Source organism: Ochlerotatus camptorhynchus, unplaced genomic scaffold (assembly GCF_037179485.1).
Source record: "Ochlerotatus camptorhynchus isolate MF236.1 unplaced genomic scaffold, CSIRO-AGI_Acam_v1.1 ptg000045l, whole genome shotgun sequence".
NCBI lineage: Eukaryota > Metazoa > Arthropoda > Insecta > Diptera > Culicidae > Ochlerotatus > Ochlerotatus camptorhynchus.
Genome location: NW_027040536.1, coordinates 3,756,993 through 3,782,111, shown reverse-complemented (window position 1 = coordinate 3,782,111; position 25,119 = coordinate 3,756,993). Strand labels below are relative to the sequence as shown.

Below are 25,119 nucleotides of genomic sequence, written 5' to 3'. Positions count from 1 at the left end.
TTCTCTGTCAGTTTAGTTAGTTTGAATGGGTATGTAGTTATTCGTTAGAAACCGACGATTCAAGTCATTGTTTACATTTCGAGTTAGACCCTTCTGACATGTTCTTATTTTTTTATTTGCGAGATACAAGAAGATGTTACAATTACAAAGTATGTGTTTGACACATACATAAATTCTTTTTTCCCTAGATTTGTTTTCCGTCGATCTTGTTTTCCCTATTGAGTACCAATGCTATCAACACCAGGGATCCTACCTATCGACCCATCAACTCATGGACCTGGGACCAACGGCTTTACTTCCCTTCCCCGAAGGAAGGCGTTATCAGATATTTTATGCCTCAGAAAATCCCGACACTGCGATTGAATCCAAGCCATTTGGAGTCAGAGGCAGTCGCGCTTACCACTACATCACTGGCACCGCTAACATAAAATCTGTCAATTTCGATTCCTGAATATCGCATATAAGCGTTGATTGTGATGCTTAGAAAGAAATTTTTGTCGAACATATACTTTGAAACCTCTCCTTGTATCTTACAAGTAAAACACGTGCACCCATATTCTGTATGGAAAATACGGTTCGAACGAAAACACGAATATGTGTAGTGATCATAACTGATCACGCCTTCCTTCGGGGGGAAGTAAAGCCATTGGTTCCCGGTCCATGAGTAGATGGGTCGATAGGTAGGGTCCAGATGTGGGAGCTGCCTCCCTGGCGTCGGTAGCATTGATACTCAGCCTTCTTCTTCTTCCGCGAATTTCAAGCTTATTGCGTATGGCATATTAGCTTATTGCGTGCTCTCAACCTTAGTGTTCTATAGATGCACTTCCACAGTTATTAATTGAAAGCTTTCGATGCCTGTACCATTTTTGCATTAGTATAATTGTGTGGCAAGTACAATCATACTCTATTGCCCAGGGAAGTCGAGACATTTTCCAACCCGAAAAATTCCTAGACCGAACCGGGAATCGAACCCAGCCACCTCCAGCATGGTCTTGCTTTGTAGCTGTGCCTTTACCGACTGAGCTTAGGGAGGCCCCTCAGTGATACTCAGTACCGAAAACAAATCAAGGAAAAAAAGTATATCCATAGACTAACACTAAAACCAGGGGGTCCCGAAGAAACATTCTCAATCTTTTGGCTCAAGAAGTAGCAGACCTTCGGTCCCAAGCTAATTGAAGCGCCCCTCGAATCGTAGGAAACTCCACGAACCCCTCATTAAATTGTCTTCTTCTTCTTATTTCCTTTTGTAATCAATAGGACGTCGATTGTCATGCATTGACGACAATCAAATGTGCAAGGGCGGCAGTGGTGGCCGTTATAATAGGACAGTAGGTCGATTTTAATACAAACTAGCCAACTTTGGCATGTTGCAACTACACGGCGAATGAGAACGACCCGTGTATGTTTTGTTATGATCAATTGAGTTGAAATTTTGATACAGAACTACAAATTTGCTGAATTTTGCGTGTACGTAATATCATATTCGTATTCAATTTCAACTGCTTATACTTCAACCATCTACTTAGAGAACGCAAATCTGTTTACTAACTACTGCTCTTTCCTTCTACATTTTGGCTTTCGGGAGAATGTAACACAATCTATGATACTGAGACGTAAGATTAGGGAGTTCTAACATTTTACAAGGGATCATCCAGTCTGAACATAACTTTAAGCGTCTATGTGATCAATTTGATTGATTGAGGATTGCTTATGTTGAATTCGGGGTGGTAGGTATAATCAGTAAATAATCAAAAATGGGATAATTTTTAAAGTAGTTATTTTTTATTCTTTATCCTTAGGATACAGACATTTAATAGTTCCTGAAACAAAGAATAAAACAAGTCAGTTAACATTTTGCCGCAAAACACCATATAAACAGTTTGAACTTACTTGGTCAATAGACCATCCTTCTTGGCGAGACGAACGATGCAGTCGTCCGATTCTCCCATACGGCGGATCTCACCGCAGATGGCGTACACCTTGGAGGTCTCCAGCATACGGCCAGTCTGGGGGTTCACATCGACGATGTTGATCTGGATGGAGGCGTGATCCTTGGCGTGGATGATTCGGTTGCTCGACGAGCTACATGAATGCAGATAGAGGGATAGTCAGTTAGCAACAAAGTGAGGTTAGGGCAGTAAACAAAGTGGTACGTGAGGATTGTCCTGGGATGTGGCTAGCAAAATTCGATAAAATCAACACTTTATGCATTTCAAATTATCTGGAAGTCTTTAGAACCGTAAGGTTTCCCAACTCCTGCCAATTTGAACCATATTCCGAACGACACGTGTTGGTAAATCGAGAGGAAAACATTGCATCAAAACTTACCACTTCCTCGGGCAGTACAAGTCAACGAATTCTCCGGCGTCGTTCTCCATTTTTGATAGCTACAAGAAAGTAAATCAATTAGATCACATTTTCCACGGGAAACATTCTATTTATCAGCAATATTCATCGAAAAAACTCACATTTTAGGTCTGAGCAAATCGTCGGACAACAAACTTGACACAATGGCGGATCAGAAAGAGAGAACGGGTCGGAATAGTAGTACTAGAATGACAGTCGGTTTGACAGCCGGACAGCTGACAGATGCACAGTGGGTTGAAAAATTAGTCTGGTGATGAATTTCCTTGAAGTCGAAATTGAGAAGAGGGACTAGCTCCCGGGAAATCAGAACCCGCATAATCCTAAACGGTAGATGGAAGATCCACAGAATCATACCAAAATGAAATGCATCATATTAGCAACAATCAATACGAAACTAACGATTTTAAATTGGCTCACCACTTTAGTAGCCTATTGGTCCCAAGCAAACGATTAACGTACCCTATTCTAGTTGGAATTCTATTACTACACTATGTTTGTTTTGATTCGCTATGAAAGTTTGACAGATAACATCAGGGGTGTGTGGATTCATGCCGAACATGCAGGGGTGAGTGAAATAGCTTGGGACTGCTTGGGACCGTTGTTCTGGTACTGAGTGAGCCAAAAATAATAATGATTTTCTTCGGGACCCAGTGGTCTTAGAGTTACCTCTATGATATTAGGACTTTAGATCGTAAAAAAACATTAGCTTATCATATAACAAATTGTTTAGGGTATCTCGTACACAGAAAAAAAAGTTGTTGAATATTACATCCAAACTGCTGCAACCAGGTCAATCCATCGGTTGTGTAATATAACGTTGTACGATGTACATCGATTTTGCGAACAAAATTACATCCATTGATGTAATATTGTATCTGCTTTTTGCTATTACATCATTATTTCATACATCAGCTTGAATTACATTGATCGATATTACATTTTTTTTTGCTGTGTATATGATAATCGGCAAAATTTTCATGTATCCTCCACTGTGTTATCTGGAGGTTCGGATTTTGATCCTTGTCTTTCAATCTCTCACAGGAACAGAAGAAAATGGAACAACATACGCCCTCCAGTTAGTGTCCAAAGCAAAGGATACATTTATTCATACAAACAGGCCGCCATTACCGAGCATGGAAAGCTGGATAGTTCTCATACAAAAACGTAAATTTTTGCAAACAGTTTTTTCCGAGGTTTTTTTGTTTCATTATACAGGATATTGTCAATATTGTAGGGTCTTGCCCCTGGATGTAGAGAGGGCTGAACTTGGGGAGAAAGGATGGAGAGTGTAAAACCGGCTAAAGCGGAAGGGGGAGGTGACAGGGAAGAGCGAGAGTGATCGGACGTGCGATTATGTGATATTATGAGAATAAAGATGGAAATGGAAAAACAGGGAATTGAGTGGTTGTATTCATAAGAAGATTAATTAATTAATTTATCTTTATTAGGGAGGCTTTCAGCCTTGGGCTGGTTCGCCTCCAACGTTCATAAGAAGACTCGACAGATATGATTTACATAACATTATTTTTCGTTGAGTAAAAGATCATACCTCATCATTAATTTAAAGTTGGAAGATTATTTAGAAGCAGCTGCCGTATTATCAACAATCAATACGAAACTAACGATTTTAAATTGGCTCACCACTTTAGTAGCCTATTGGTCCCAAGCAAACGATTAACGTACCCTATTCTAGTTGAAATTCTATTACTACACTATGTTTGTTTTGATTCGCTATGAAAGTTTGACAGATAACATCAGGGGTGTGTGGATTCATGCAGAACATGCAGGGGTGAGTGAAATAGCTTGGGACTGCTTGGGACCGTTGTTCTGGTACTGAGTGAGCCAAAATTAATAATGATTTTCTTCGGGACCCAGTGGTCTTAGAGTTACCTCTATGGTATTATCAACCGGTGCAAACTAATAATTTTAAATTTGCTCACTACTTGACTAGCCTATTGGTCCCAAGCAAATCAATTAAAGTACCCAATTCTAGTACTACACTATGTTTGTTTTGATTCGTTATGAAAATTTGACAGATAAAATGAGGGGTTCGTGGATTTTTCTATGCTTCGAGGGGTGCATCGATTAGCTTGGGACCGAAGAAAGTACCTGTGCTGAGCCAAAAAGTTGAGCACTTTTCTTTGGGACCTTTCGGTCTTAGAGTTACCTCTATGGTAATATCATAATTTCGTATTGATTGTTGGTAATATCATAGAGGTAACTCTAAGACAAGTAGGTCCCGAAGAAACGTGCTAAACTTTTTGGCTCACCTCTGGTACTATCTTCGGTCCCAAGCTTGTCGAATCACCCCTCGAAACATAGGTAAAACCAATAACTCCTCATTTTATCTGTCAAACTTTCATAGCGAATCAAAACAAACATTGCGTAGTACCATAGAGGTAACTCTAAGACCACTGGGTCCCGAAGAAAATCATTATTATTTTTGGCTCACTCAGTACCAGAACAACGGTCCCAAGCAGTCCCAAGCTATTTCACTCACCCCTGCATGTTCGGCATGAATCCACACACCCCTGATGTTATCTGTCAAACTTTCATAGCGAATCAAAACAAACATAGTGTAGTAATAGAATTTCAACTAGAATAGGGTACGTTAATCGTTTGCTTGGGACCAATAGGCTACTAAAGTGGTGAGCCAATTTAAAATCGTTAGTTTCGTATTGATTGTTGGTAGTACTAGAATTTCGACTAGAATAGGGTACGTTAATCGTTTGCTTGGGACCAATAGGCTACTAAAGTGGTGAGCCAATTTAAAATCGTTAGTTTCGTATTGATTGTTGGTAATATACCATAGAGGTAACTCTACACGAAACGAAAATCAATTATTTTATTCATGTGTTTCACTTATACATTTTTGCCAAAGCATCAGCCTTATACATTCCATAAGACAAACCACATAGGTCCTACAAGAATGCATAAAAGGCATGTGTGACCGCTTATACATTTCATTTGACACATGAGCTTCATTAACTTTTTGCAAGGCGTCTGCTTATTAGTTGACTTATACATTTTATGAATAATCAGCAATAGAAATTTGCCAAAAGGTATAAGGAGATTTCTATCCGTGTAAGCTATGAAAGTTTGACAGATAAAATGAGGGGTTAGGTTCGTGGATTTTCCTACACTCATAAAATTCGACACATTTTTATTGTAAAATTCCACATGATTTTCATGTGTCCACACATAAACAGACTCCACTCAGAAGTAAACATGAAATTTATGAGTGAAATGAATAGTATGTGTGGTTACACTTGAATTTTATTTGTACACATAAGAACTATGTGTCCAACACATATATATCATTTGTTTATCGCATTGCAGAAATTCATGTGTGGGACACATAAAAATAATAATTGAATTTATATAAGTGTATGTTTCAAGAGGTGCATCGATTAGCTTAGGATCGAAGATAGTACCAGAGCTGAGCCATAAAGTTGAGCACGTTTCTTCGAGGCCTTCTGGTCTTAGAGTTTATGATTGTAGCATAGAGTTAGCTCTAAGACTCTAATATCGTTAGTTTCTACCGGTTGATTGTAGTGCCGTTGTTCTTCTTTAATATAGTACGTCGACTTTGGTACTGGATTCACGCAGAAAAAAAACATAGTTCAACTAAACAAAAAAATTGGCCGGCGCCGGTGGTGTAGTGGTAAGCGTGACTGCTTTCTAACACCCCGATGGGTCTGGGTTCAATCCCAGCCGAGGTCGGTGGGATTTTTCTGAGGCATAAAAAATCTCTGGTCACGTCTTCCTTCGGAAGGGAAGTAAAGCCGTTGGTCCCGGCCCATGTGTGTTGAATGGGTGCGATATCCTACGCAGGTGTGGAAGCTGCCTTCCTGCACATTCGATTGCCGTCAATGGATGGCAATCGATGTCCGTCGGTGATTGGCACTAGATTGCGGAACAGAGACCGACGTTAAATAAAGGAAAGAAAAAAAAAAAAAAAACTAAACAAAATTCGTTTAATTTTTAACAAAATTTTGAATAGAATATAGATCAATAAAATTGATGGAGTAATTCAACAAAACATTGAGTTGAAATAATACTTCAATGTTTATTGAATGGAACACCTGTTTTTATTGATTCAAAAAAAAATGTTTGCTTGCATCAACTTGAAGCATTATTTAAAGTAATTAACGTTTTTAGTTGTCTGGAAACATTATTTTTATTGTTTCAGAATCAAATTTATTTAAATCCCCAGGTTAGGTTAGCTAGTCTTTATTGAAAAAGGAACCAATATTTTTTTATTTATTTATTTATTTATTTAATTATTTATCAATTAGCCTATTGCGTTGCACCATTTGCTGCGTGAATGAGTTTTAGAACGTGTTGTCCTTGTGTGCCTTGATGTGCACCAGGATGTCGATTTATGTGCACCATGATGTTATTGTTGGTGGTAATTTTGAAGCGATTCTTCTGCTAACTCGACTGCCACTGAGCTGCTGATGGTGACGATGCTGCTTTAATAAGGGATGGTTCTGTTGGATTTCCAGAATCAGACGTAGGTTGAAGTTGGCTAGATTCTGTTCCTCGAAGTTCGGTGAGACACAGGGGGTGCTGCATATGCATGCAGCGCCAAAGAACGAATCCGTCGATGTCAGCGTAGCCTTATTTCGCCCTATCACACGTCAGCGCTGAAATTGTAAATGCAAGTTAATAGATTGCTTGTCGAGTAACTTTATTAATCGACCTTATTTTTAAAACTAAAACTTACTTTTGAAGATCAAAGTTTAAAGGCAGCTTTTCCATAAGGAGGAACTTTTTAACTATAAATAGCAACGATGTCGATACAGACTGACAGTTTGAAACGTGCACTTTAAAATTATTTAGTTATAACAATGAAAACAGCTTTAAATTTTTTTATTGGTTTAATTTAAATGAACTTCTGCATTCATTTGAATCTTTTTAGTGAACTGAAGCAAATAGAAATTTCGTATTGAATAATAACAAAATATTTTGTTAATTTACGCCTCAGTGTTTTTTCTGCGTGTTAAAGGAGTACGCCTGATAAAGAGATTAAGAGATAAATTCCGAATATTTTATTAGGAAACTTTATACGGCTGGGCTCGAATTGTGTATAGCAGCAATAAACCTAAGTAGCAATAAACAAAGGCTACCGAATTTCCAATTTTCATAACGACTAAAAGTCGAAAATGTATTTATCTTGTTTTCCCGGAAACAGACACCACTTTTATTGCACACCGCTTTAGCAAACTTGCATTGAACCGCAGATTCGAGTCTCGACTTAAATGGTTCAGTGAAATGCCACAACGCTGCATAACTGCCAGGCGTAGTGTAATGCATGTGCGTTCTGTTGACATTTCCCGACCGTTCTTCAACACCCATTTCCACCACCCACTCGACCAGCTGTGTTTTCATCGTACGCCTGAATCGCGATTATTCTGTATCGGTGTGCACTCTTCGAGGAACAAGAAATGTAAATATTATCGAAAGAAGCTGCTTAAAAAGGCAATATAAATAGAGTTTGGTGATTATTGTCTGTAGATTGACACACCTCACACAGTTCGAAGGAATTGAAGATTTAACTGGAGTGTTTGTTGCACGACTTCTATCATAAAAGAAGGAGAAAATCCGAGGCAGACGAAAGAAGGTAAGCAGAAAAAAAATCAAGTGCATTCCGATGGAGTTTATTTTGTTTTCGATTTTTCCTTTCGTGTTGCCCCTATAAATAGGCTATAGAGGGTTCAGCGACAGCATACGATGCGAAAGGGGGATTATGTAAACAAGTTTGTTCTACATATCTGGCACTTGTGTTATCTTGTGGTTTGGATTGCTGAGTAAAAATTATGTAGTGTAAAATGGGGTAAGATGCACCCTCGGGGGAAAATGACTTTTTGGCGTTTAAAATACCTGTGTTACCTTTTTTTAAAGGATCTGTTAAGGAACATTACTAGTTCAATTTCTGAATATAAATCCACCAAAATATAATCAATTTTTTTTCTTCAAAATTTGAAGTCATTTTGCCCCGGGGTTTATCTTACCCCATCTTACCATACCTATCTTGACAATATTTTTGTTCAGTGGGACAGCACTGCGGAGAGAATGTGAGTAAGAAATTTCGATAAACTTATAGCGAATTCGACAGTGAGCATGCATAAGAGCGAATACGCGATGATCGATTCTCTTCATCGACTTTCTCTTTGCATTGCTACAGCTAAGCGAAACAATTTTCTAGAATTTGTTCAATGCACAGTAGTAACAGGTTGTATTGGCTATCAAAAGCAACAGCAAACGCACCGAGAAACGTTAAATCTAGCGAGTTATTAACAAAAGAGAAAATCGACGAAGAGAATCGATCATCTCGTATAGGCCCTTATGCATGCTCACTGTCGAATTAATTGATTATTCAGTTCCAACCTGGATCGGGTATGAAGATTGGGTCTGCTTGTTTTCAGACATATGTCAGTTTGCTCGTTTTTTTTAAGACCTAGCTCAGGTTGAGGTTCACACTGACAAAAAGTTCGGTTTCGCACTGGGTTGGAATTGGTTCCAACCCCGATAATAAACGAATTCGCTATTAGTAGACAATGCTTATAAGACTAGCGTCAGCTGGTTATGTTTATATGCTTTTATTTCATTCTGCTTCTTCCTTACTTATTTGTTTTCTTATCCGTATGGATATTATACCGACTCTCCAGGGTCGTAGTGGTAGGTAAACCATGTAAATGACGCTCCTTGCCTAATATTTTAAATCTAACATACTAAGGTTATAACTAGCAGGGAGGCAATATTTTTTTCAGATTCCTAATATTTCTTCACGTTTGAGATTCTGAATTTCGGCAAGGCCCAGGACGTGCCCCCTAACGTGGGTAGATCAAATTTTCGTGGTACGTTACGGGATGTAAGATCTACCACCGATTCCTGGTCCTAACTACTTCAAACAAGCGGAACAGGATTTTTCAGTAATCAAAGGAACATATCATAGTCTTTGTTACTTTTTATGCCTTGTTGATAGTGATAAGTCCTCGGGTTGCCTGGACCGAGGATGATCTTCAAACAAGGAAAAAATGAGTTATGTCGTCAACGACATCGGTGGTGTAGTGGTAAGCGTGATTACCTCTCACCCCAGCAGGCGTGGGTTCAATCCCAGTCGGCGCCGCCGGGATGTTCTGAGGCATAACATCTCTGATCACGCCTTCCTTCGGATGGGAAGTAAAGCCGTTGGTCCCCGGTTCATGAGTTGATGGGTCGATAGGTAGGGTCCAGGTGTGGGAGCTGCCTTCCTGGCACGTCGGTAACATTGGTGCTCAGCACGGTTTTGACTTAATATTTTAAGCCACCTTGGGATATTATATGAGGGACGAAATTTGAATTTTTGAACAGGGAAAGACATTCAGAATAATATTTGGTGTTCATAAGTCTTGAAAAATATCCCGAGTACTTCATTGAAAAAATTCGACCAGCTGGAAATCTTTATTATAAGAAGTAATCATCTCGATCAACCTGTCATCGAGGGAAAATATCTGTGGACGTCATTTAAATGTTTGAACAGTTGCATAAATTCAACTTCTGAATAAACTTCAACAAGCTGAAGTGTTGAAAAATCTCGGAATAAATATTCATTATTGGACATTACTGATACTTCCTGATTATTGATACTTGATATCTGAGAGACACAATTTTGTGCATTTGAAGATCTTCAGATCATAATTCCATTATCATCAACCTGAAGGCGGGCAAAATTTAACAGAAACAAATAATTCACATGATAATATCTGATCAACCAACAATCTTGGAATAATAGCTGAGAAACGTCGTTCCTTTTTTTTTTAAACAATTTAAGATCTTCAGAATAATACTTGATCGACCAGAAAATAAAATCACACAGACGAGTTAACTGAAATCTTCGATCAGCTGGAGATCTTTTGAATTCTCCCTGGTCATCCTTCCGTGTTGAATGAATAAAGTAAAGCCCTCAGATGGTGGAACGAGGAAACGAAGAAGGCCCGGCGAAAAGCCCTTCGACGAGTCAAACGGCTTCCCATAGATGATCCGGATAGGGAAAACGCACTCTGTATCTATCGAGAACGGCACAACCAGTTGCGCCAATTGGTCCGAGATGTCAAACGATCCAGTTGGACGGACTTCCTCGAAAGCATAAATGCCTCACAGTCTTCGGCGGAGCTCTGGGGTAAGGTAAACGCCCTCAGTGGCAAGCGCCGTACGGCCACACTGTATATACAGGTGCCACACTGTATATATCTCCGACCCCGCAATCGTTGCAGATAAGCTTGGCGACTATTTCGCTGACCTCTCTGCGATTTCCAAGTACGAGGCGACCTTTCAACGGCTAGCAAACCCATCGACTTCGTCCGTAAGCAGTTTTCGAGTTTCTCCGGACACGAACAACCTGAGGATCAATCACGATTCCGCCTGGCAGGAGCTTCAGTTCGCGCTTAGTAGAAGCAACGGGAAATCAGCCGGCCCAGACGAGATCGGCTACCTGTTGCTCACGAACCTGCCTATCCCGGGTAAAGTAAAAATGCTGGAACTCTTCAACCAGCTTTGGCAGACAGACTCGTATCCAGAGCATTGGAGGGAGAGCTTGGTTGTCCCCATCCCCAAAGCAAACGAGCCGACACGGGACGTGGCGAAGTTCCGACCCATTGCACTCACCAGCTGCATGGCAAAGGTGTTCGAGCGGATAGTCAACCGACGACTGTAGCAGTTTCTCGAGTCTGGCGACTTTCTAGACCATCGCCAACACGCATTCCGGCAAGGCCACGGTACATCCACGTATTTTGCGACGCTAGGAGAGCTCCTCAAGGATGCCAAGGATAATGGTCTCCATACGGTGTTCGTTTCCCTGAACATTGCGAAAGCCTTCAACCGTACATGGACGTCCGCGGTACTGAAGCGACTCGTCAGCTGGGGCCTTAGCGGCCATATCATCTATTTCATCCAAAATTTCTTGACTGGCAGCTCCTTCCGAGTCTCGGTAGGTAATACCAAATCTCGCACTTTCTGCGAGGAAACTGGCGTTCCCCAAGGTTCAGTGATCGCTATCACTTTGTTCCTGGTAGCCATGAACAGTGTCTTCGAGCGGTTACCAGCGAACATCTACATTTTCGTGTACGCAGACGACGTGCTAATCGTAGCCACAGGTCAAACTCAGGGACAAACGAGGATTAGAGCTCAAGCAGAGGTTTCCGGCGTAGTCAGATGGGCCACTTCGAAAGGTTTTCAGCTGTCTGCTGGAAAGAGCGCTAGGTGCCACGTTTGTCAGTACCGACACCGGGTCTGCGGACCTTTTATAAAGATCGGTAATCAAGCTATCCCATTGAAGAAAACTGTGAAACTGCTGGGGGTTGTCATTGACCGGTCGCTGAGTTGTCGCAGCAGGATCAACCTCTCCCGTCCCCACCGGTCCAACAACAGAGAAGTACGTTTCCGTGTTACCGACAAGGCAATACAAATACTCGCTCCGGTGTACAATAGCTACACGCGCATCATCTCCGGTCTCCTACGCTCGACGCCAGCCGATGCCAGCTGTGTCGAAGCCGACACTCTTCCTTTCCGGTACCGCATCTACGCAGCCATTGCCAACAAAGCCGCTTCTTTTTCAGCAAATACCGCCAGAAACGACAGAATCTGCCTCCTCAGCGAGGGGGTGCAGAGTTCTCCGTACTATCGCCAACGCAGAGCTCCCCCCAGTGGCCAAGATTCACTGGTACGGAGAAAAGAGTTGGCAATCTCCCGCACCAAACATCGACAGCCCGATAAAACCGGGGACAATTCCATAGCCCTTGGGAGATCGGTAGCAAAGCTGACCGGATTGTACCCAAACTACATGCATCGTTACACGGACGGGTCAAGATCGAGAGCTGGAGTCGGAATGGGAATCGCTGGTGACATTTCTCCAACGAGTAGAAGTCTGCCAAAACAATGTTCGGTGTTCTCGGCAGAAGCAGCGGCTATTCTTCATGCTGATCCTGTCAGACTCCCACAGTGTTATTCAGGCCCTTTCGTCGGGAGTCCCGGTCCACCCCTGGATCCAGGTCATCTTGAAGGTTGCACCACCAAACACTATACATATGCATGGATTCCCGGACACTGCGGGATCCCAGGGAACATCGAGGCAGACAACCTAGCCGGGTCAGGCCCATCGGGTCCTCGGTACTCGCACAAGGTACCGTTCCATGACGTGAAGAGATGGATCACTTGCACAGTGCGAACAGCGTAGGCAACGGAATGGTCCAGTGCCAGACTTCCGTCTATTAGAAAAATTAAAGGCGGCATCGGAAAGTGGACGGACCTTGCAAACCTGTGAGACCAGAGGATTCTTTCCAGACTTCGGACAGGACACTCCCTAATCTCTGTTACGTTTTATTTGATGCAAGCTTTTTGAGCAGAATCAGAGTAGTTTCGCTTGATCGTGCACATTAAAATTATGCTTCATGGGCAAACGTCACCAGTCAAATTGACGGATATCGCCGCACGGGCGAATGGAATAATAGCACTTCCGACAACAACACACGAACACAACTGCAGATGACGTCGCAACGAAGCCCGTCGCTCAAGCAGCAGCAAAGCAGCAGAACGTGCAAAAGCGTGGTCTGATTCGGGCGGCCATCGCCGACGCGGTAGTGAAAATCGCGAAAACTTTCGCGATTCGATCGCAATAGCTCCAAAAGCAACTGCGGCATTTCGAAGAGGCCATCGAGACAGTTGTGGAGACTGTGAGCGCCGAGTACGGCACGAAAAGTCATTTGCAGTCACTGCCCATATTTGCCGTCGTCGCGAGTGGATTCTTTTGACGGGTGCGCGCAGTATCAGCGACAGTCCATTGTCGGCAGGTTGAAGCGACGTTCGATTCCGACACGATTGCCTTGGGTAAGTAGGCAGCTGGTGGCAACAACATCGGCATCGACCAGAACCGCCGAGAAACGACGAGCGCTCACGCTGTGACCTCGGACGCCATCTTGTACATCAGTCTGCGGGATTCATCGTGCACATCAGACACGTGAGGCAACTTGGGACACGTGAACCACTGCGGGATTCGGGACTCGATATTCACTGCGCCCACAAGTCGGACGGAGAAGAAAAGTCGTGATTCGATACTAAAAGCGCATCTGCTCCTACATACAGTCGGTCGAGTGGGCCACGGCGGCTGGATACGGCCAGCCTCGGAAGACAAAAGATAAAAGCCTTCAATGCGAACTCGAATCGACGAAAGAATCAGCGACATAATAGTTTGACCAGCTCAGGGTACAGCGGCAACGCTGAGTGAACTCGGTCCGAAATTGAGTCGCCCCCTGGTCGGCACTGCACCGTCAAAGGAACTCGGCTTGGACCGTACGTGCCGAAACGTTGTCGTGCAAGGTGTGCGAACTGAAAGCGGACCTACATCGCCAGTAAGCGGGTGACGATCTGAACCCGATCGCTTTGAGGTGGACGCCAACCGTCATCAGGCCCTCGAAGCCGGTCGCGGTGGAGCATGCACGGTGCCTCCACGTCGGCACAGTCCGAAGATCGACGGTGATGAGCTGGGAACGAGAGGATGTGCGGATGTTCCGGTAGCAGTGAGTACACCAGTGAAGAGATGAAGCATTGAAGAAGAAGAAAAAAGAACTAGCTAGGCGATTCTGAAGAACAGGAGCTCAGGAGTTAGGTGTAACATGGGAGGGAAATAAAGCTTGCACTATGTTATCGTATATTTTGTTGTGGTAGTCATTCATGCTTTAGCCGGTACGACCAATGCTCTTGTCTCTGCAGAGGTCGTTTTGCAACATCTCACCGGATTTCATTGGAGGACCCTTCTGGAAGACCTGTGAATTCTGCCATATTCCTTCGACGGTGGAGCACGTGTTATGCGTATGACCACAATTCGAGCACCTTCGTTGCCTCCACGGTCTGCCTGCCAGCGAACGAGACACGCTAGCAGCAAGGTTGCAAATACTCATTTCAGCTAAAATAATGTTTTTCGGAATAATAAAACCAAAAGATGGTATGATGGTATGTTTTACTTGTAACTTACAAGAAGAGGTTACAAAGTATGCGTTTGAAATACAAAACCTGTAAATTTTGCATTCTATGAGTCACAATCAGCGATTTTCGGATCGCTGAGTGAGTGAGTGAGTGAGTTAGTGAGTTTGTGAAAAATCGTTGATTGTGACTCTCATGAAGTGAAATAAACAGGTTTAATATGTCAAACACATTCTTTGCAACTTCTTCTTGTATCCTACCAATTCAAAATATGATCATGGCATCTAATTACTTCATAATTTAAAAAAAAAACATTGTTTAAGCTGAAATGAGTATTTGCAACCTTGCCTAGCAGACGTGCAGACATTATAGTATTAATTCCAGTACTACACTATGTTTGTTTTGATTCGCTATGAAAGTCTGACAGATAAAATGAGGGGTTCGTTGATTTTCCTATGTTTAGAGGGGTGCATCGATTAGCTTGGGACCGAAGATAGTACCAGAGCTGAGCCAAAAAGTTGAGCTCGTTTCTTCGGGACCTTCTGGTCTTAGAGTTACCTCTATGCTTTTACCTTGTACATACATACAAAGTTCACTGTTGTTCTCTCGTTGTACTGCTTTAAGCTAGTACAAAAAAATTTACTTTTTGAGGTACTAGATTAAAGTAGTACAACCAACAATCAATAGGAAACTAAAATTTTAAATTGGCTCACTACTTGACTAGCCTATTGATCCCAAGCAAATCGATTAACGTACCTCATTCTAGTCAAAATTCTAGTACTACACTATGTTTGTTTTGATTCGCTATGAAAGTTTGACACATAAAATGAGGGGTGAGTGGATTTTCCTAGGTTTCGAGGGGCGAATCGATTAGCTTGGGACTGAAGATAGTACCAGAGCTGAGCCAAAAAGTTGGGAACGTTTCTTCTTGATCTACTAGTCTTAGAGTTACCTCTATGGTACAACGCTACTAATTTGTATGTCTGTCTGTGGTATTTAATTATATCCAATCCATGGAGCTTAACGGATGTTTCCAGTGCCCCTATGAAGTTCCCTGGGACCTATGGGCATGTTCTGCAGTAAACTGAAATGTACTTTATGGAAACACATTTTTTAATTTCGTTTCTTCGATACATTGCTGAAATATCTTTAAATTGAGCTATTTGAAATGATATTTTAAAGTAAATATCTGTAATTTCTTCCGATAATAGAAGAACTAATACAGACTATGTTATAGTTATAGCTCACAATGTCAAAAAAGGCAGATTAACCATGGGCGGGAAAGAGTTAATTTTCTATCACTAGCTTTGGTTTCCAATCCGATAATTCGAAGACGCATTTCTAACTGCTGGACTGGTGAGAGCGGACGTCAACTCCAAACGGAGTCCAACTTGGATTAGCTACTTGTGGTTTTATTGGCATACGTACGTACACTTCTCGTGGGGGACTCTCCGTACTTGATATGCACACGGTGTTTGTGCTCGTAGCACCAACTTTTTTCTACATGTAACAATAATAATTTAATCGGAGAAGACAAAGCAAAAGGTGAGTGGAAAGTCTGCCACCACCTAAGGTGAAAGAATTAGAAAAGCTGAATTGATGAAATCACTTAAACAATGTTTCGAGCTGATCATCCATCAATCGAACATTAAACTCTTTGCGGTGTTACCTGTAAAGGTGGTGAGGGAAATGCAAACAATAGAATGTGATTACACGATGTACATCAGCAATAATAACAGCAGACGATCATCCACCAGCAGCCAGTCAGAAGCAGAGAGGGGTAACTAATCAAGCAACAGATTGTGACTACTGAACTGAGTTGTTGTTGGTTTGTTGGAGGCAGAAGCGTGGCATGAAACAACACTCGGAATCAGGCATGCTCTCGTTACGCGCTGTCTGGTATTCCGGGGCTTTGGGTGCGCGCGCAGCTCGCGTGGTTATCGGAAGCTCCCTTTTTGCATGGTATCGACGACGATGATGAAGGAAAAAAGGAGGGATTGTTCAATCTTTACGTAGATTTTCCAACAGTCTGCAAGTGCTGTTCAGCTCAATGATGTTTAAGTTTCCATTGGTTTTAGTTCGATCGTGAATCGTGATTCGTTCGGGGGGGAAACGGACGTCCGTGTCTGCACAAGAGGCTCCTTCTGGTTCTCGATACGGTCGTAGTGTCAACGCATATTTCCGAATCAAGGTGCGACCAAAGTAAGCCGTGACGTTTTAACTGAATGCATCACGTCATATTATTGCATTCGAGTCGTTGGCTACACATAGTGGGCGATGATTTTGAGTGAATGTGTGCGCGCTCGGTCGTCGCCGTCGTCATCGGTTTGCTCCAGCAGCGTGTGAGCTAAGCTGAGCGTGTTTACTCACAAACTCTCGCGCGTCGGTGCGGTGCGACTAAAGTTTAGTCGCGATTTTCTTCTATTATTTTTTCTCGCTTTCCGCTTAGTTTTCATTTGGAGCTCCAGTTATTAGCAGTTTTCAAGTTCAATCGAATAGAAGCGCGGTGCGGTGTTTTCCGAGCTGTGCACCTTTAGTCGCAAGTGTTTTGATATCTGAGCGAGTGAATTTTATCGTTAAAATCGTGACCGCAATCGGCTAAATTGGTGTAACAGGAGGGAGTGATCGTGCGGTTAAGAACGTGTCCAAACTTCTTTCTCTCTGTCTCCTGTTTTTCAACTCTTTATTTTCGCTCTCGCGATCTTTGCTGACTCTTTTAATTCGTCGTCATATCACATAGTTCTTGTGCGTTTTTTTGGTTGCGTGGCCGACTTTGTTTTTGTTTACTGTAACTGTTTATACGAGTGAGGTAATTTAAGGTGCAAGCCAGTTGCATAACTGTTATCATTTATCATAGTGCCTAATACGATTTTTTTTACGTCTAATCCATTTTCAGAGCTTCGAAGCGGATGGAGTCAGCTGTTTGTGATTACGACACGATCGTCACTATATGTGCGAATTTAAGATACCAATGAAGTCAGTGTTTGTGTGCGTTGAAGTGTGTTATTGAAAAGGCAATCAAAACTTATCAAATTGTTGATAAAAAAATTTCAAGCGGAAAAATAAATTCCAAACCGCCCAAGTGTGACGATAGCTTGCGTCACGAGAAGTGCAACAGCGAAGAGTGAGAGGAGGACCCCGGGAAGTAAACGCTGCGAAAAATATCAATCTTCGATAATTAAAAGCAAGCAACACAACACGAGGAAGCACAAATAAAAATTGAATGGAAGTTTATGTGTGCAGAATTTAAAGCAGTTTTTCTATGAATCGTCGAAGTGAAGTGAAGTGAAGTGATACACCTTCGCAGCTGAATGGTAAAAGCAATATAATTAATTAAACTTCAGTTTGAAGTGCTCCGTCCTCGCTCGCGTCCCATCTACGTTTTATCCGTTTGGGCTTGGTTTTGTCGCTGCACTGAAATCGAAGAGTACTACGGAAATTTTCCCTTCTGCTACAAGTTATTAGAGTTATTGGATTCTGCTTTTGTGACTCTCTCTCTCTCCGTCTCTGAATACCGGAGGACGCTGTGTGACGATTGGTTCCCTTCTGGGCTGGTGCACAGTACAGTCACAGTACCAGCGGCGTCATCCACAGCACATCTACAAATCGGATCAGTGAATTGGAATGTCATTGAAGGTAATGTAACGATACTTGAGTCTTTCAGTGCTCTGCTTTCAATTACTGTTGATTAATACTATATTATTCATTTACCGGGAAGGAGAACCTTCCCCGAGGGAAGAAACATTCAAGTCGACAAGAAGGCAATGTTTCCCGTCTTGTGTTATGAGTTATTATGTACGCCTTCGAAGCGAGTAATAACAGTTTGTTCTACATACAGTACAGGTTGGAGGAAAGTAGTGTTCGCTGAAGGTACAGGTACACTCATACATACATGCAATTCATACTAGAAGCAAGCACTTTGAATCGATGGTCCGTGATATGGTTTTGCTGCTCATAAGATCCAGTCCGGTGGGTATAGAGCAGCGTTTTTATTGCTGCTCTTAAATCGCGTTTTCGCTTGCACTTTGCGTGCACTGGTGAGCCTTTTTTTGTAGCTAACGGAAGAATATTTGTGGTATTTGTTATGTTGCTTTACTTGAGATTTCAATTAATTTATTTCGTATGGTTCAACTGTCCTTATAACTCTACGGAGCCGACAGACTTTTAAATAATTTTGCCATTTATTTTCAACACTACTCCGAAACAGTACCGAGTTAGTTGTGTTTCCTGGCCGTCGATTTACCGTGTTTTGAAGGTTTGAAACATATTTATTTTTCTATAGTCATATGCTGTGTTGGGAAAATATCAAAAAATCAAATCTCACCAATGAACAAGATCACGCTTGATTTTGGTAGACAAAAATCAATAAGCACACAACTGCAGTTGATTTTTCAAGCTGTGATATCGCATTTTGGGACTCACCAACTGCAAATCTCAACAAACTGTGGTGAGATTGAGTTTCATGATTTTTGCTTTACACCCGAACGTAACTTTAACTTCCATAACGGCTGGCAGCAGTCACTTCGTGTCTGCCATCGGTGAACAATAAAAAGAGATAGCAAACTATACTTTCTCTTTCTAAGAAAACGATGCGCAACGGAATCATTTTTGTGTCGAGTCAACTCTCAGCTTGATGTTTGCGCGTGGTGAATAGTCTCGTAATATCAAAGGAGCTTGTAAAATCAATATCAGCATGATATTTTGTTTAAATATCACGCGTGATATTGAGAGCGTATGAGAGCAGAACAATATCATTTGATTGATGATATTGCCAACACTGGTCATATGTCAGGTTATCATGACTTTTGATCATTGAAAAAAAGGAAAGCAACCCCAAAGGGAATAATAATTTTATTATTATTTTTTTTTATTTGTACGAAATTTTTTAGTCGTAGACAAGTTTATCTCAGGGAAATAATAGGTCTACTTAATCATAATTAACTTAGATTTGTAAAATAAAGTAAATACTATTACCACGTGCGCTGAGATGTGAACGAGGTTGTACGATTTCTAAACAGTACAGTGCACAAACAGCTAAAATAAAAAAGTACCGATTTAGGTTAGCGACTGAAAGTCAATTTTTATTTGTTATATGCGACAGTTAGAAGATACTGAGAGGTTAGCACATATCATCGGCAAGAGACGTGCGTGTGAGAAAATTTGCGAAAAAATCTAAGGGCACCGGTGGGATACGAACCCACAATTCCCATTCAGTACACGGGTGCATTGCCAATGCCCTTAGATTTTTTCGCAAATTTTCTCACACGCACGTCTCTTGCCGATGATATGTGCTAACCTCTCAGTATCTTCTAACTGTCGCATATAACAAATAAAAATTGACTTTCAGTCGCTAACCTAAATCGAAAATTAATTTGATGATAAATCATCACTATGGCCCGGTGGTCGGAGGTGAGGCCAGCAGCTCATTGCTCTATTCATACTGCATTGGACATCCCGTATCCAACATGTGTGATGTAGAACAGAGACGAGTTGTGTTTGTTCACATCGACCGATACTGAGTGGTTGCGGTACAAGCACATATCGTCGGTAATAGACGATTGTTGTGTATTGAGAACGCTTGCGCAAAAAGACTAAGGGAGGGAAACGGATTCGAAACTCATATGTCATTAGCCAAATACATCCGTAGACCATAGGTCCACCGTTGTATAATTGGCAATGCACCCGTGTACTGAATGGGAATTGTGGGTTCGTATCCCACCGGTGCCCTTACATTTTTTCGCAAATTTTCTCACACGCACGTCTCTTGCCGATGATATGTGCTAACCTCTCAGTATCTTCTAACTGTCGCATATAACATAAAAAAGTACCGTAAACGGGATGAAGTTGATAATTGAGGTTATGTTACTACACCGTTCAATTTTCGTTTCGCAACAATCCTTGTTCATGATACTGTTATAAGATAATTTGTTTAGTATTTCATTGAGTAGGTTTAAGTAGTAATTTTGACACATTTTCCCTAACAAGCGATGCATTCTACTACTTTAAAGTACAATTTTGTGGAAGTGATGAAATAAGTAGCTTTTGAATGTTCCTAAAAATTCTATCAGAATTAGCATTTATTCTGGTGCGGTGTTTGACGTGATTACTTATTTTACTTAATTTTGCGTTGCCAAATCTGAATCTGAAATCATATTTCGTTTAAATTTAGTATAATAAAAAATGATTTTTTTTTGTGATAATTAGGTAACAATTGCCTACATTTACAGTTTATTCATAAACCAAACGTGTAAACGTGAAATTTTAACACTAGGTGATCCTGAATGATCAACTTCATCCCAGATTTAAAAATGTGCATTTTTAATCTAATGAGCTCTATCTCATTAGATCTCCGACCATCTTCGATTTACATGAACCTTTGCATAATTGTTTGTTATATGCAATGATCTAAATTTTTGCTGAAATTGGGCCATTTCGAGTTCAAAAATTTGACCAAATGTTTTTGTTTTTCGATTTTTGTCAATTTCCAAGTGCCCTAATTTTAAACATACCAAAAGATTGAATTTTTCATGAACTTTAAAAAAATCATCGATCAAATTATTAAAAACAATGTGATGTATATTTCTCCCAGGGAAACATTATTCCTCTCTACAACTTTGTCTGAGAAGTCTTTTCGATCAGTGCCGCTTCGTGCTGAAAATTTCACAAGATCCAAAATAACCAAATTTCAGTAAAATAGTGAATCATTTCCCATAACAAACAATCATGCAAAGTTTCTTGCAAATCGGAGAGGGTTGAATTTGTCCGATTCGTCATTTGGCTTGAAACTGCTCAAATTTTAATTCCAACAAATAAACCAAACACCCCAAGTAACACAAATTCATAGAATTATGTATACAACCAAAAGTAGTCATACAAAGGTTATATAAACTGTTATAGAACATGTATGTTGCTTGGGATGGGTCATTACAGCTCAATCCAAATAACATATATTCATGAAAGAGTAATGTTGAGTAAACTTCTTTACAACCAAAACCAGTCCTACGAAGGTATTATGAACTGTTATAGCACTTCTGTATTGCTTGTGAAGTTTATACAAAGTTGTGGTCAATGTCATCGATTTCAATCAAAAATTGTCAAAGTTCTTATTTTGATATTATAAGTAATCGTTGTTTTTCCTTTTAATTGTACTACCAAGTGATGAAGTAATGAAATTGGGTTGTTAGCGGAATGCTAAATAAAACAGCAAAAAAGGTTATCTTCCATTTAATTCCACTTAATTAATTTTGGTATCCATGACAGATACGTATTTCGACTACAATGTGCAGTCTTCATCAAAGTGGGAATGACACTGATGAAGACTGCACATTGTAGTCGAAATATGTATCTGTCATGGATACCAAAATTAATTAAGTGGAATTAAATGGAAGATAACCTTTTTTGCTGTTTTATTGTACTACCAAGATTTTTAGGGGAAAATTCAAAAAGCCGATTTCTTATTCTAAATTGATTGATCTGCGTTTTAGTAGAATAACTGTTCACCTTATTACGTTGTTTTTCCTTATAATTCTACTACTATTGTATCACTTTCCCTTTCACACATTCACTATTTACTTTTACTATAACTTAAAGAAAACTATTGTGACTATGGCATGACCAGACACTCCCGGGTAACTAGCTCAGTAGCATGAGACCCCTAAACTGTGTCGCAGGGCCGGCATGTTACTGGGTATTCGGAGGGGCTACGCGGACAAAGTATGAAACACAGGATTATTCACATTTTCTAACATTTATTTCCCTATTCTGTGGCGTGTGGGTGTGGGTTTTCACATATATGTGGCGTGTATGCGAGAGTTTATGAACGGTACGGTACTCACTGTTGCAACAAATTCTCCTTCGGCGTCGCGACGCTGGCGTTGGCCCACACGGCTGCTCCTGCACTACCGTGTGGCCGGAAACTTGCGGCGCGGGCTGCAGACAGTGTTGTTGCCGCTTTGGGAGAATGGCGGATTTGGTGGCGTTCATCAGATACATACGGCTCAGCAGGCGTTGCTGGCTCGTTTGGCTGGCAGGCGTCTTCCGTCGTTGACGGCATCGGCTGACTGTGGCATGGCCACCTTGGTCGAGCCGAGACGGGACCCTCCTTGGTAATTAAGGCCACCGGCCTGAGGGAATCGTCCCTGACGGACGATCGAGTATCATTTACTATTAGGCTCGGAAGCCATCTTGACTTCCGAGCCGAGCCGTGTAAGACCGTTTTATTTACGGTACGAGGTGTACAAGATGTACAAAAGCACAAGAGGTCCTGAACGGAGGTAGGCTTTCCAGCCCAAACCCAACAAAATGGGGGGGGGGGCAGCGCTGATTTTTATCTTTTCAGGTTCAAGCAGAATGATGTGCAACCGAACCTGATAGGATTTCCCGCCGTTTTTTATGAATGGGGTGGAACAGAAAGTTTCTTTTGTGCAGAATATGTAAAATAGGATGGACTTTTGATGTTAATATAAGTGCATATATAGAGGTACCAGATATGTTTTACAGTCAGTTGTTGGTAATCCATCGAGTGTATGTCTCCTGTAAGCAATTATTTTTTGAAAATGTTGGCTCTGCATGTAAAAAAATAATTGTTTATAGGGGAAATGTTGACTTCGGCAATACCTTAACCTATTATCGTCATGGCCAATAGATGCTCTGAAACACAATGTATCCACATGCCAAGATTGAGCTCTCAAGGACGTTGTTTACCCCCTGACGATAATGGGTTAAGGTATTGCCGAAGCCAACATTTCCCCTACATAATTGTGGTTTGCTTAAAATTTATTTCCCGGAAAAAAATGATCGTCAAAGTCCATGTCTTTTTCGGATTATTGTTAAGGGTTGATGCATATATTATGTCACGCTCTAAGGGGGGAGGGGGTCTAAGATTTTTTGACACGCAATGCATTAGGTATAGGAAAAACGTCACGATAGGGGCCCAACAAACATTGGAAGCTGCATAACAGCTTATTCAGGTAAAAATAAGCTTCTTCAGCTAGAAAATTGATTATTCCGCTCTTAATCAGCTCAAATTGTTTGTTGGGGGGGGGGGGGGGAGTTGTTAATTTTTTGCTCGATGTAGCGTGATATAATTTATGCATGGGCCCTAAGGGGGGAGGGAGTTTTACAAGCACGTTTTTTTAAGTCTCATTCCTCATTGTGGTGGACACGCCGTGATCAACCTTTAGCCGCTTACTGCAGGACCTAGTGCCACGTCGTCCGAAGCGGGAATGAGCTGAGGCAGGAGAGCAGCGCTGATTTATATCTTTTCATGTTCAAGCAGAATGATGTGCACCCAAGTGGTATTCGTTTATGATGACTGGGTTTGGGAAAAATGCTTATTTCATGAAATCAGTGATAAAATTATCATTTGTACATTTTCAATAGTTTAATTACAGAAAAATTGGAAAAATATTTTTTTCAGTAGGTTTGTAATGTAATATCCTATCGATTGGCATATTTGGATTTAAATTTCATCTATAAATGACAAAGTTACAAGCGTTCAAAACCTAACACTCCTTTACCACACATATTTTTTGATTTGCACCCCAGTATAGTCGACAAAGACGTAGTTCTACGTCAAAAGATTTGTTGAAGATTCTGCAAAGCGGTTCAACAAGCGCTCCAATGGTACGACAATACACTGCAGAAGGAATGCCATCTGGTCCAGGCGAGAAGGTACATTTCATTTTCTTGGCGGCATTAGTTACCATAACGGGCGTTATTTCAAAAGTGTTTATGTCAACAAGGTTTGAAGGCACATCTGAAACAGCCGAGACAAGTTCAGTCGAGGTGATGGATTCTGCGGCAAAAACCGACGAAAAATGAGCAGCAAAAAGCTCACATTTCTCCCCGCCTATCGACGATTCAACGTCGTTGAAAAAAACGCTTGCAGGCATTGTTGAATTTTTCCTCTTCGAGTTTACATAGCTCCAAAAGCTCTTGGGGTTTCGCCTTAAATTAGTTTGCACTCGTAAAACGTACGATTTGTAGAGCGAAGAGTTTAGATTACGGTACTCGTTACACGCCAAGTGAAAACTACGCTTATTTGCCAGGGAACGGTATCGCCGAAGTCTACGTTGCGAAGCATTTCTTTTTTGTTTTAGTTTTCGTAGCAAAGCGGTGCCACGCAGGAGAAACAGCAGGCCGACGAATCGGTACGTTTGTATCCATCAAATTATTTAGCACAGCACACAAAGTTTCAGCCATTTCATCAGCATTCAGTCCAACGAAAAGAAGATCCCAGTCAGTGACGGAAAGGAAGTCCATTAGAACATCGAAATCAATCTTGCTATAGTCTAACGCATGCTCATCACTCGCATTCAGCAGCAGTGCACCGTCATCAACTAGAGATGGTAAGCAGACGACTAGTGGCGGATGATGAAGATCAACTGGCAAGAGTGGTGAAACAGATCTCGAGATTTCCACAGGAAAGTCCGTATGGCAAAAGAACAAATCCAGGATGCGTCCTAAGTGGTTGCGCTCGAGATTTCTCTGATGCAGGTTGTGGAAATCCATGCCATCAATCAAGAATGAGCTAGCAACTGGTAAAGGAACAGAGTTCACAGGTCGAATCTCGCCATCAGCCCAACTCCAGGATATCCCAGGTTGATTGTAGTCACCGCATACCAGCAAGCAATCGCTGTCAGAGCCACTGTTACAAAGCTCTTGGATCGATTCAATATGCCCATTCAAAACGCTGAGATCCTTGCTCTTGTCTGGAGGAACGTAAATTGCACACAGCAATTGTCGCTTGGATCCAATCCTCGTCGATACACACACTTGTTCTATCGTTTC

General features: G+C 41.4%; 2 protein-coding genes across 4 annotated transcripts in view; one reads left to right on the top strand and one right to left on the bottom strand.

Moving 5' to 3' along the window:
• Positions 1 to 1,760: 1,760 nt before the first annotated feature.
• Positions 1,761 to 2,564, bottom strand: RpS21 (ribosomal protein S21). Its single transcript, XM_065238682.1, has 4 exons — positions 2,469 to 2,564; positions 2,329 to 2,387; positions 1,891 to 2,082; positions 1,761 to 1,820 (listed from the first exon to the last, which is right to left on the bottom strand). The coding sequence occupies exons 2-4, from the start codon at positions 2,376 to 2,378 to the stop codon at positions 1,811 to 1,813; spliced, it is 252 nt and encodes an 83-aa protein (XP_065094754.1). The 5' UTR covers positions 2,379 to 2,387; positions 2,469 to 2,564; the 3' UTR covers positions 1,761 to 1,810.
• Positions 2,565 to 7,790: 5,226 nt separating this feature from the next.
• LOC135715218 (ankyrin repeat domain-containing protein 29) overlaps positions 7,791 to 25,119 on the top strand; it is a 533,429-nt gene continuing 516,100 nt past the window's right edge. Inside the window, exons 1-2 of one of the 3 annotated variants that reach the window (XM_065238581.1) lie at positions 7,791 to 7,993; positions 17,225 to 17,964. In XM_065238581.1, coding sequence (XP_065094653.1) covers positions 17,953 to 17,964 — 12 coding nt within the window. In that variant the 5' untranslated portion in view covers positions 7,791 to 7,993; positions 17,225 to 17,952. Of the gene's footprint in view, positions 8,014 to 16,755; positions 17,138 to 17,224; positions 17,965 to 25,119 lie in introns of those variants that run through there. The other 2 variants (XM_065238583.1, XM_065238579.1) reach the window with 2 other exon arrangements.